The 13,026-nt window shown below is 34.7% G+C and overlaps 1 protein-coding gene across 1 annotated transcript; it reads left to right on the top strand.

The window, feature by feature from the left end:
• The first annotated feature begins 11,149 nt into the window (after nucleotides 1–11,149).
• LOC132181561 (ankyrin repeat-containing protein BDA1-like) lies at nucleotides 11,150–12,723 on the top strand. The gene is made up of 2 exons (XM_059594812.1): nucleotides 11,150–11,728; nucleotides 12,421–12,723. The coding sequence occupies exons 1-2, from the start codon at nucleotides 11,150–11,152 to the stop codon at nucleotides 12,721–12,723; spliced, it is 882 nt and encodes a 293-aa protein (XP_059450795.1).
• The last annotated feature ends 303 nt before the right edge of the window (nucleotides 12,724–13,026 follow it).

The raw sequence follows: 13,026 nt of genomic DNA, 5'->3' as shown, positions 1-13,026 counted from the left end.
GAACGAGGAAAATGTTATATATCCTTTAGGTTTGAACCATGCACGTTAATAAATTTTTAGGGTCAATAACTTTTTTGGTACCTGAGTTTTCACTTTTTTATTTTTTTCCCCCTGAGTTTTAAAACATGACAAATCTAGTACCTAACCTATGGGAAAAGACAAAATCAATACCTCCGTTAGTTCAGTCAGTCCTACTTAACGGGTTTAGTAGGAAAATCAACAAGGAAAACTTGGAACTAGTCTCTGAAATTACCCGAAAGAACTCTTGGACATGTAATAGTGTTTGAAATAGAAATAAATTATTGTCAACTCGGCAACACATTATTTCCCTTGTTTTCTCGGCAACCAAACAAAGGCAGCTCGTTTTTTTTTTTTTTTTTTTAATTATTTTTACTTTTTAGGACACGTGGCGTATTATGGGAGTGACACTTGAAAATTCTGTTAAGTAGGACTGACGGAACTAATGGAGGTATTAATTTTGTCTTTTCCCATAGGTTGGGTACTAGATTTGTCATGTTTTAAAACGGAAAAAATAAAAAAGTGAAAACTCAGGTACCAAAAAAGTTATTAACCCAAATTTTTATTTAGTATTAGATCAGTGTGGGTAACCACATCTTACTTATTGAGTGAATTAATATTTTTCTTCATCTTATTTACTCTTGTTAATAATTTTTCACCATCACCTTATTATTTAGTTTGAATTTGCCCAAAACAAAAAAAAATTAGTTAATACAAATTCTGACATGCCACATATGGCACGTCAGAACTTTCTGACGTGTCATAATTGGCACATCATAATTTCTTTTATTTTTTAATTTTTTTTATATAATGTTTATTTTAAATATATATGTAAATTCCTGACGTGCCAAATAGGCACGTCAGGAATGTGCCTTGTGAAGGCTAGCTGGCCCATCGCCCATGTCTTCTATTATATATATATTTCTGACGTGCTAATTTAGCACGTCAGTATTTATTTATTTATTTTTTTTTTATATCAGGTTTATATATATATTTTGACGTGCTAATTTAGCACCTCAGAATTTTCTGACGTGTCAAAACTAACACGTCAGAAATTTCTAACATGCTAAAACAATTTCTGACGTGCTAAAACTAACACATCTGGAAAAAAATAGCGGGTCATTCAACTTAATTTTCCCTCTTCTTTCCCTCTTTTATTATTTATTCTTTCCCCAGATTTACTTTTCTTATTTAATTCCAAATCTTCTTTCCCTCTCTCAATCTCCCTCTTCTCTCTCAATCTCTCTGCACGGCAGCAGAGCTAGAAGAAAAGCAGATCAAGAAGAAGAAAAACAACAGGAGAAGAGAAGATCGAAGAAGAGAAGCAGAAGAAGGAAAAAAAAAAAAGAAAAAAAAAGAAAAAAAAGAAGAAGATAGAAGAACAGAGATTTTTTATTAGAAGAAGCTCTGATTTGGTTTATTTTGATTTGATTTGAGAGATTTTTTATTTTTGATTTGAAGAGAAGAAGATCGAAGAAGGATAAGGTTTATTTTTTGATTTGGGTTTTTGATTTTTTGAAGATTTTTTGGGTTTGAGTTTTTGAAAAAGGAGGAAAGAAGAGAGAGAGAGAGAGAGTGAAAATGGAGGAAGGAAGAGATCAAGGAGAGAGCTGGGGGGAGAAGAAACGTACGGTCGTATTCCAAAATTAAAAAAATATTTTTAATTGAAAAAAAAAAATCCAGAGAAAATTTAAAAAAAGAAAAATTATTATTTTTAAATTAATGACATGTCAATTTTGACACGTTAGGAAATTTAAAATTATTAAAAAACATAATTTTTCTTTTTTTAAATTTTTTTTGGATTTTTTTTTTCAATTAAAAGCATTTACTGACGTGTCAAAATTTGACACGTCAGAAAATTTTTTGAAGTATCAGAAAGTGACACTTCAAAAAAATTTTTTGATGTGCCAATTTTGACATGTCAGAAAATTATGACGTGTTACATCTAACACGTCAGAAAATTTCTGACATGTTAAATTTAACACGTCAAAAATTTTTCGTTTCTGACACTCATAATTTTAACGCCTGTAACACGTCAAAACCGACCCATCAAGAGGATTTTCTGACATGCCAGATCACCTGACACGTCAGAAAATGTAAGTTAGCAAAAAGTTAGTTTTTTGTAGTGTAAGTTGAAATATGCAAAATAACTTTGATTTCAAGATAAATAAAACCCGTCACAAATGTATTAGCTAGGTATTGTGAGGCTGATTTTTTATTTTATAGTAGAGGGATGATAAAATCATATTTTATTAGAGCAGAGAGAAAAGAACGCATTTTTTAATATATAAGATATAGATTGTTCAGCATCGGCTACTTTGTTGAGCCGGTTGGGAGGTGTTTTTTAGTTGCTTGGCTATGTTGTTGAACCGAATGTGAATGATCTTAACGTGTTCGCATTTTTAATGAGAAACTAATAGTTAAAATAGAAAAATTATAAATTTTGAGCAGTTAAAATAGCCATTACTATCGAAGATGCTCTAACATTGCAGTTCTCAAGTTCCTGTTGATGTGGATATTGCAGATGTGGAACTGAAGACGTTATTGCTGACTGAGCTTCTAGTAATGCTGCTAATGGTGCTGAGTAAATTGATTGAACATCCAACATCTGAACTGACTAAGCTACCAATGATGCTGACTGAATTGACTGAGTTTCCAATGATCCTGCTGATGTTGCGGACTAAACCGACTGAAATTCCAACATCCAGACTGACTGAGCTTCCATTGATGCTTCAAGTGTTGCTGACAGAACTGACTCATGAGATGGCAATGCTGCTATTTCTGAATGAGCTTTGTTAGCCGTGTACCCTGAAATTGCCCTACACATTCCAGCCAAGCGTCGGCAAACAGAGTTTGTTTGGGAGCAACTGAAGCTTAAACCAGATTTTGCCACCAGACTTGACAAGGACGAGTTTAGCTTATTACACACAACCTCCGCAAATGGGTTTGTCGAAATTAGAAAGTCCACTTACTAATTTTATAAATACCAACAAGTACTGGTCCAGCTATGTATTTAACCCTTATTTATCACATTACAACGGAATTTAAAACCATAATTTAGATAATTATGTTGCTTTAGTTTTGAGTCTCGGATTCGATCGGTGTCTGCATCAGCAGCTTCACCAGCTAATTATCTAGCCAATCTAGGGCAACAATAAAGGCAGCCCCTGCCACTTTTATCGTACTTATAACCGCTACGACAACATCCATGGTAGCATCGATGTTTGCCACCAGATCCACCTATTATTAACACCATAGCCTCGTATATCCCATATCTGCCACCGTATTTGGCATCATCTACTCCATTGGCCTCTTTGGTGGCCTTCATTGCACGTGCAATTAATGAAACATGTTACTATAATATAATTGTGATCATATTGTGACAATATTAAAATTAATTAGGACACATAATGAAAAACAAGTTGTTAGTGATTCCAACGCACCGTTTTTCTGGTTAGAAGAAGTCTCAGTCAGATCCCTCACTGCAGCCACCTCCGAAGTGATGAGAAGAATAATGGCCAACAAAAGACCTAGCAAAAGTAAAGCCTTGGAACTAGTTAGGAAATTAATCCTATTTTCCAAAACCCATGAGATGCGAAAAATAAGAAGAATGCGAAATAATAAAGATAAGCAATCACACAGGATATAAAGATTTAAGTGGTTCGACTTAACAAGCCTACATCCATTGGCGGAGACGACCCAGAAAAAATTCACTATCAAAAGATGAGTACAAGAGAGTAACAGGACGAGAAAACCACTCAAACCCAAAGTCCCTTTTACACCCAATTCTCACTTTACCCAAAGGAGAATAATAACAAAAGGAAAAAAACTCTCTTTTTCTTGGTACTCTCACCTTTTTTGTCTCTCAATTGTTTTTGGCACACCAAAACACAAAGCAAATATTACTTTGGTTTTTCTCTCTACATTTATGTGTTGTGGACACCCCTTTTTATAGGACAAAGTCGGCTAAGCAAGGCTCCTCCAATTCCAAATTGTAGAAGGACTTCAAGTCCAAATCATGCTCTAAAAGGAAAACCAATTCCAAGAGCAACTAGAAGTACAAAACGTGAGCCAAAAGCAACTGGGTCCCACCAACTTTATGGTAAAAGTCTCAAAACGCCAACAATCTCCCACTTGACTTGAATCCCATCAAGTTGCAACAAAGTGAATCTCATCCAGATGTCTCCTCCACCTGTCCTCAAGATCGAAGACCAATTGAAGCTGCGCATAGCTTCAGTTTCTCAATAGTCACTCCTTTTGTAAGCATGTCTATTGGATTCTCAGTTCCACGAATCTTCTCAAGTAGCAATTGTTCACTTTCAAGAAGAGATCGACTGAAGTGATACCTCAACTGTATATGCTTTGTTCTTGAATGATACGCCGGGTTCTTCACAAGAAAAATGGCACTCTGACTATCATTGTGTAGAACGCCCTTCTCATTCTTCTTTTCCAACTCATCCAAAAAACCTTGTAGCCAAACCATCTCCTTTCCAGCTTCTGTCACGGCCATATACTCCGCCTCTGTAGTGAAAAAGGGCTACAATTTTCTGTAACCTTGAGGTCCAACACACAGCAGTACCTCCTAGAGTATATACAAACCTTGTAGTATTTTTCCTGCTATCAACATCACCCGCTAGATCAGCATCCACGTAGCCCTGCAACTTCAATTCTGCACCTGTGAAGCAAAGGGACATATCTGAAGTTCTTCTCAGATATCGCAAAATCCACTTGATTGCCTCCCAATGCTGCTTCCCTGGATTACTCATGTACCTGCTCACAACTCCTACTACATGTGCAATATCTAGTCTAATACAGACCATTGCATACATCAGACTTCTGATAGCTGAGGCGTAAAGTACCTTGCTCATGTATGCTTTCTCCTGATCCATCTTCGGTGACTGATCCTTGGTTAGGCTGAAATGACTCCCCAATGGTGTGCTCACTGACTTAGCTTCATCCATGCTAAATCTGCTGAGAATCTTCTTCACATACTCTTTTTGTGAAATCTTCAGTGTATTATTGGCCTTGTCTCTGATGATTCTCATCACAAGGATTTGTTTAGCAACACCCAAATCCTTCATTGCAAACTGTTTTGACAGTTGGTTTTTCAACTTGTTGATATCTTCCATACTGGCCCCTGCAATGAGCATATCATCTACGTACAGGAGTAGAATAATGTAAGAGTTCTTAAGACTCTTGACATAACAGCAATGATTTGCATTACATCTTGTGAACCCAGTACTTCACATGAAACTGTCAAATTTCTTGTACCATTTTCTTGGAGCTTGTTTTAGACCATACAAGCTTTTTCTCAGTTTGCACACTAAACTCTCCTTCCCCTGCACTGCGAATCCCTGTGGCTGCTGCAGATAAATTTCTTCTTCCAACTCACCATGAAGAAACACTGTCTTCACATCTAGCTGCTCTAGATGTAAGTCCTCCGCCACCACAATGCTCAACACAATTCTGATGATTGTCAGCTTCACCACCGGAAAGAATATGTCTGTGTAGTCAATTCCTAAGGCCAAACCCATAAATTATATTTTTTGGGTTTGGCTTTAGGGGGTGGCCAGACCACCCCCTAAGGCCATGGGGGTGGCTTCAGCCACCCCCATGGCTCAGATGGGGTGGTCGGCTACCCTAGTTTTTTAATTATTTGATTTTAATTTTTAATTATTTCTATTTTATTTTCTTTTTAAAAGTTAATTAATATTTTATTATTTAAATTTGAGTGGGACACGTGGCATGGTGTGAGTTGTTGGATCAAAATAGACAACCAGGATGCACTATTGGAGAATCTCCAATTTTTTCACTAATGGAAGGGGATCCGAATCCCTTTCATTGGCAACAGCTGGAATTTCGTAAGAAATTAGAGGGTGCAACAAGAAACTTTGATTTTGTAAAAAAAATTATATATATATATATATATATATATATATATATATATATATAAAGGATAAAGAAATTATTGTGAAATGTATTAGAATAAAAAAGTAAAAAGTAATTTTGTAGGAAAAATAAAAAAGTAGCTAATGAGAGTAATTAAGGACTAAAAAGAAGTCAGCCTAGATATAGTCTTTTTGACTTTTGAGTTTCACCTTTTAGATTCAAAAAAAAAAAAAAAGTATCTATAGATTAAAGGATAAAGATTTGAAATGGAGCGGATCTGCTCATTACATTTAGGGGGACAAAATTATCAAAAATAAAAGAAAATAAAATAATAATTTTACCCCTTAAAAAAAAAAAAGTCAGTTTCGCTTGAAGAGTGCGAAAATCACATGGAAGACAAGGAACTTTCTCGTGCTAGATCTTACTTCTTATAATTACTTGTTAGCATTAAATATGACTAACCATAGTCTTTTTTGAAACCGAGAAAACAAGAAAGCATAGTTAGACTTTTTGGCGAAAGAAGATTATCTTCTACGCCATTTTGACAAAAGGGCTCACTTTTTATAGTTGTGGATTAAAAAATAAAAATCAGGGTTTTTAGTTTTTGGAGAAAGAAGATTATCTTCTACGCCATTTTGACAAAAGGGCTCACTTTTTATAGTTGTGGATTAAAAAATAAAAATCAGGGTTTTTAGTTGATGGATTAAACTCCTAAAGGTAATGACAGGTCTAAGCAATAATAATGAAGATATGTTATGCGCACGGCATGCAGAAAGAACCATTCATTATACAAAGCATGTGGGTAACCATCCATGTATTTACAGATGGAACAATCCCTAACCTTGGAGAATTTTAGGTCATTTCAAAATTTTTAAAAAATGTCATAAAAGCTTAATTTTTAATAAAAATTTAAGTTAGACCCCAAAATTAATTTTTACCTTCAAATATTTTATTTTATTTTTTAAAATTTTGTCCCTTTTTTTTTTTTTTTGGTAATATTAATTTTAGTTCCTCCCATGCATGCATTCCGAAAATGTCAGACATTCACTCGAGATTTTGTTTCTGCATCCCATTTAGCTAGCTTCATTGATATAACATTAATTACAACAAAATCCATGAGCACCAAAATTTAGATTAAAAATATAGTTGCTAGCATTCTCCTTTAGATAATTATGTTGCTTTAGTATTGAGGCTTGGCTTTGATTTCTGCATCAGCCGCAACATCTGTTGCAGCCTGGGCTCCGAAATATTGCCGGAACCTTACAACATCTATTGCAGGGCCTTGAGCCCGGTGTAGTTGAAGATAGATCTTTAAGTACTCGACCCTGTGGGTATCTCCCATATCCGTCACCCGGGTATTCCTTGATAAGGATAGAAATTCTTTGTGATAAATCGTGAATAATTGCATTCCTTAGTCCACCACCAGGATTTCCCCCAGATCCACCGTAGTTGGCCTCTTTGGTGGCCTTCACTGCACGTGCCAAGAAACATGGTAGTATGATATATTTGTCTTATTGTGACAATATTAACACACATATAATGAAAAACACAAGTTATTAGTGTTCACATTACAACTTGCAAGTATATTTTAATTTGAAAGCAAACGCAGTTATTTAAGCTCATGGGCTAACGATCGATGACACCACTGATCATTGTAACACGTACAGCAAAATTACGTTAACTCATGCAAAACAAAAACAGCGTGGAAATTTTTGTAGCATGGAACAAAGGATACTAATTAAGGCGGGCAAAATGTAGATTCCAACTCACCGTTTTTCTGGTCGGACAAAGTCTCAGACAGGTAGCTTGCTGCCACCTCCGAAGAGATGAGAAGAACAATGGCCAACGAAAGAAAAGCCTTGGAACCCATTTTTCTTAGCAAACACAAGTGTTCATCAACAAAGAAAATATTAGAGAATGATGATCAAATCTGTTTTTCTTGTCTTTATTTATAGGCCAATATTATTAAAGAGATATATTATGAAGGCCCACAATATTGTGGTTGGTTTTGAGTTGTGTTCATATTTTCAAAAAGCAGGCTGGGAAACGTCCTAGGTGGTTCCTAGTTAATTAGGAAACACCTCCGACGTTTCCTACCCTTTCTTTTTTTTTTTTTTTCTTTTTTTAATTCCTCTTATCAAATAACAGGACTTAGGATCCTGCAGGACTTAGCTCCACAATTGTGTTAGATTCACTTTTTTTTTTTTTTTTTTTTAATTCCTCTTATCAAATAACAGGACTTAGGATCCTGCAGGACTTAGCTCCACAATTGTGTTAGATTCACTTTTTTTTTTTTTTTTTTTAAAATAATGATTTATTACTATTTTACTAGTTTCGAAACTTTAACCTTTACCATCCCCCCTGGCTCCACCTCATTCCACTGCTGCGCTACATCGTTTAGCACATGCAGGCACTACAAAAAGTAAGGTCATAAGCGGCAACTTTAAGTTGTCGCTATTGAGCATTTTTTGGCCTCTATTTACTTAATCCGACGCTAATGACTTTTTTTTATCGAAAAAAAATGTTTAAAATAACCCTAAGGTCGCCGCTAATGGTATGTTCTCTTTTCTTTTAAGAATTTGGTCATAACAAATCAAATGTAAAATTCAACGTGAAAATTCTGATTTAGACTCCAAATGTAACAAATCAAAATTATCTCAATTTTATCACTCCCCTCAAATTATTTAGATTATCAATTTTTAACCCAACATCACAGATATCAATACCAAAATCAAAGCAAGCATAAAAGACCCATCACTCGCTCTGTTTCTTTCTTCCGTAAAAATTAATAGACCCATCTCATGTGTAATTTCATTTTTCTCTTTTCCCTTTATTGAATAAAAGAGAGAGATTCAAAACAATTCCCAAGGTGTAATGGGTATATAATATAGTGCGCTTTTAATGGGCTTATTAGGTAGTGGGCCTTTATGGGTCTATTATGTTTGTTGATCCCTTAGTTGTAATGGGTCATTTAGGTTATTAGGTTTATTGAGTTTTATTAGTTGTTTTATGCGATTTGGACAGTTGTAACGGATTGGGTCTATAAGAATCAACACAATCTGCAGAAACAGGGGAAGAAAGAATATCTCATAAGCTTGACTGTAATTCCAAGAGACTGAACATCTCGAATTGTTCTCTATCATTTCAATACAAGTTTATCCAGTATTTCTATCATCAAATCATCTCCATTCCATAATTTCCTCGGCATCCATTCATCTAGTATATCAAAGCCCATAAATATCACTCAAATAAAAAATAAATAAATTAAAAAAAAAAAAAAAAAACCATTACGCAAGGAAAGAATCAACACTAAAGAGAGAAGAGGGATTAGTCACATAAGAAATACGCTCATTAGCGGCGACATGTCACCACTAATGGTATGAGAAAAAATTTTAAAAAAAAATTAAAATAGCTTTTATTATATATAAATTATAGGAAATTAAAATAATGTTCATGGAACACACTGATCCCTCCAAATAGGGATAAATAATATTAGCAAGCACAAACAATAGCGCTGACAACCAAATAAATTACAATAAAATAATTAGCTCCAAAAAGAAGCGTAGTTTTTTTTTTTTTTTTTGACATGTCCACACAAAAAAGGGGGAGGGAGGATTAAAATTAGTGACCTCCACTTCATGAGGCGTGATCCCTAACCGATTGAACTACTTCTTGGGAACAAAAAAAAAAAAAAAAGCGTAGTTAATAACACTATACTATACTACTCATTTAAGGCAGAGGGTTAGTAATTTTTCTCATGATTCATAACAAATGGATAAAGACCAACCAAGTCAGCCGCTAGCAATCAAAATTTCCAACAACTCAACCCTAGAAAGCAATAAAAAAAGAGAAGATAGATTAAAAAAGAACATTATATTTAGGAGCAAAAGAATTGTCCAACATATATATATGATTTCTTACTGAAGCTAGGAAAACTTTGGCTGCAGCCATAAAGTCCTCCGTTTTTCCTCCTGTACAAGATCCGATATTTACTCTGTCAATTTTCACATCTTTGCATTATCTTGCTAATAAAGCCCGATTATCAGGAGAATGAGGCTGCAAAGATATATAGACATCATTAATCATACTAAAAGGAAAATCTTTCAGTCAAGAACTAAAACAGAGACAAGCAGTTTCAATAGATAAAGTATGTGATCCAAATACCGTCTAAGGAATTTGTAGTGCTTCAGAAAGTACTACCGAAACACCCATAGATGTTAGGTGAATAAGGCAGAAAAAGAAAACGAAGGTTCATGTTTCATTTGTTAAGCAAAAGAAACATTTTACCTGCAAATGATTTTACAATGCTAGAGGTGAGACTTTCCTTCATACTTATAAACTGACCAACAGCTCGTTTGATGTAGATCGGAGTGTATTCCGAACTCATATGTTATTTCATGTTTTTGTCGTTTAAGTGTCGTGGCCGTCCGGACGGCCATATGTCCCGTTTGGATTGGCGCCGTCAGTTTGTTTTATTTTCTAGCCGACTTTATGTTGTTATTTTATTAGGGTTAGGATTTTGGAACTCTTTATTTCGTTATTTTATTAGGTTTAAGGTTTTGGGCTATAAATATATGCTTATAGCCTCCAGAGAAAGGGAGTTTATGTTAATTACTGATTTTTATTAATGAGAATTACTCATAGTTGAGTTTATTCCTCTTTTTCCTTCAAAACCTAGATAGTATCTAACTTTTCAAGAAGAATTCTCAGATCATTGATAGGCTCAAGATCTAGAATTACATATCCGCTACTTTGTTGTTGTTTTTCGCTGCAACCTACCAAGTTAGGCTGCGTCATTGTTCCACCACAACCGATGTGAGATAACCCCAACAACATGACACCTTTCATAGTTTTTCTATAACTTAAGAATCTGATATGATGGTCGGCACTTGTAACCTTTTAAAATTTATTGAAAAAACCAAAAAAAAAAAAAAAAAGGAGTTAGTGTAATGAAAAGAATTGACAAGAATGAATGAGCTTTTTGGATAAGCCATACGTGGTTTAATGTAGTTCTATTGACAAAAAGAGAGCAATTTAATAGGCCTATCCTAACTTCACCTTTTGCATAATTAATGGAATCCAGATAAAGTATACATGGACCCTTAGGTTTCTTTTTTAGGATTTGTAGCAGCTTTCTCTACAACGTAGAGAAAGATCTTTTTTTCTTTTCCACATTCACGTGCTTTTTTCTTTTTGTTTATGAGCTTGTTGTTAATTTCCATTTAAAAAAAAAAAAAAAAAAATGGATCCCAGGTTGGTGGAGGCAGCGCTTAATGGAAACGCCATTGAACTGCAGAAATTACTTCAAGAGGACCCCCTCGTAATTGAGAGAGGTTCAGTGGCAGTGTACCCTGAAACAGCCCTACACATTGCAGCCATGGGTGGGCGAACAGAGTTTGTGAGGGAGATATTGAAGCTTAAACCAGATTTTTCCACTAGATTGGACAAGGACGGGTTTAGCACAACACACATAGCCTCTGCAAATGGGCTTGTGGAAACAGTGAGAGAGCTTTTGAAGTTTAGGCGTGAGCTTGCCCTTCTCAAGAGCAGCGATGGAAGGACTTCTCTTCATTGTGCAGCTGTAGCTGGGAGGGTCCAAGTCATTAGGGAATTGGTTGGCTTTTTTCCCGACTGTATCGGTGAAGTGACTCTAATTAGAGGCGAGACTGCGCTTCACATAGCCGTGAAGTATAACCAATTTGAGGCCTTTGAAGCCATGTTTGATATACTGAAGCAGCTTAACATGCAGGAAATTATGTTTGCTGGGGATGAAGATGGCAACACTGTCTTACACCTTGCAGTTGCTAGGAAGCAGATTCAGGTAAATAATGGCATCTTCATTCTAAAAGCGAATTAAAAACTTCAAAATACTTTTTTCCTCTTTGTTGTCATTCAAACAATGGATGTGAAAAGTATCTCTACTCTTTAAGGATATATACCATTTTACTATATGGCGTTAGAATATAGATTAAATAATTAAATTTATTTTTTATGTTAATTTAAGCTTTTAGGATAATTAAGTGGTAATTTAACATAATATAAAAATAAAAATCCTGAGTTTAAACCTTGTTTCTATCATTTGAGTATGAGCTTTTAGGTTAAATGATAATTTAACTTGATATCAAAACAGATGTCCTGTATTAGAAAATTATGTCATTCACTTTCATTTCAACTAAATATTTTAGGTGTTAAACCTCATTTATTAAGGGAGGTGTTATAATATAAATTAAACTATTAAATTTATTTTTTTCTTTTAGCTTAAACTTTTAAGATAATTATCGAATTTATATATGGAACATTATGAAACCAATACAGCTCTTTTTCCTGTTTAGTCATCTGACCATTTATTAACCAATTTTAATATTGCAATATATATGCATGATAAACAATATTGTCCGGGAATTCCAATGTTGTTATATGCAATGTCTATTGGTAACATGACATAAAATTTTATATATACCTCGCTATATACTTAAATGCTTTCACCAATATTATATACTATCTTTGTTACAGACAGTGAAATTGCTACTTGGTAGTGATGGTAGGCAACAAGAAGCAGTGGATGTGAATGTGACCACCAAGAGTGGCTTAACTGCTTTAGATGTGTCCGATATCATACTACAAATGATGGGATCGGGTGAAGCCACTGATTACATGCTCAGGGATTTGCTTCTACGCTCAAGAGCCTTAAGAGCGTCTGAAGTTGAAGACTACCTTGACACTGCTCAAGTTCATCACAGCCAGATCTCGGTGAGGGCGGCACTGTTAGAGATAATGCAAAATGTGTTCCTATTACTTAGCTTGTTTGTTGAGTAGTGGGTTAGTGGTTCCTATTTAATAGCTTGTTATTTGTTTCAGCATTATCTTAATTGTATGCACGTTGAGTCCTTAAGTCTAGGAGTTTAGTTACTTAGTGCTCCATGTTATTCTAGTAGTAGTTAAAGTGGATCCTTGTTTTTAGGAGTAAGTGGTTTAATTGTAGTCTATTTAAATGTTTTACATTAATGAATTATTACATCAGTTTTATCTAGAATATATCTTTGTTTTACCTCTCTCATCCTAATAGTTGTAGAGAGAAGACTATTGCTTGTGCATCTATCTTTTTTTATTTCCAACATC

The sequence above is a fragment of the Corylus avellana genome, chromosome ca5 (genome assembly GCF_901000735.1).
Source record: "Corylus avellana chromosome ca5, CavTom2PMs-1.0".
Taxonomy (NCBI): Eukaryota; Viridiplantae; Streptophyta; class Magnoliopsida; order Fagales; family Betulaceae; genus Corylus; species Corylus avellana.
Note: the sequence above shows the minus strand (reverse complement) of the source record. Positions and strands in the feature narration are given on the sequence as shown.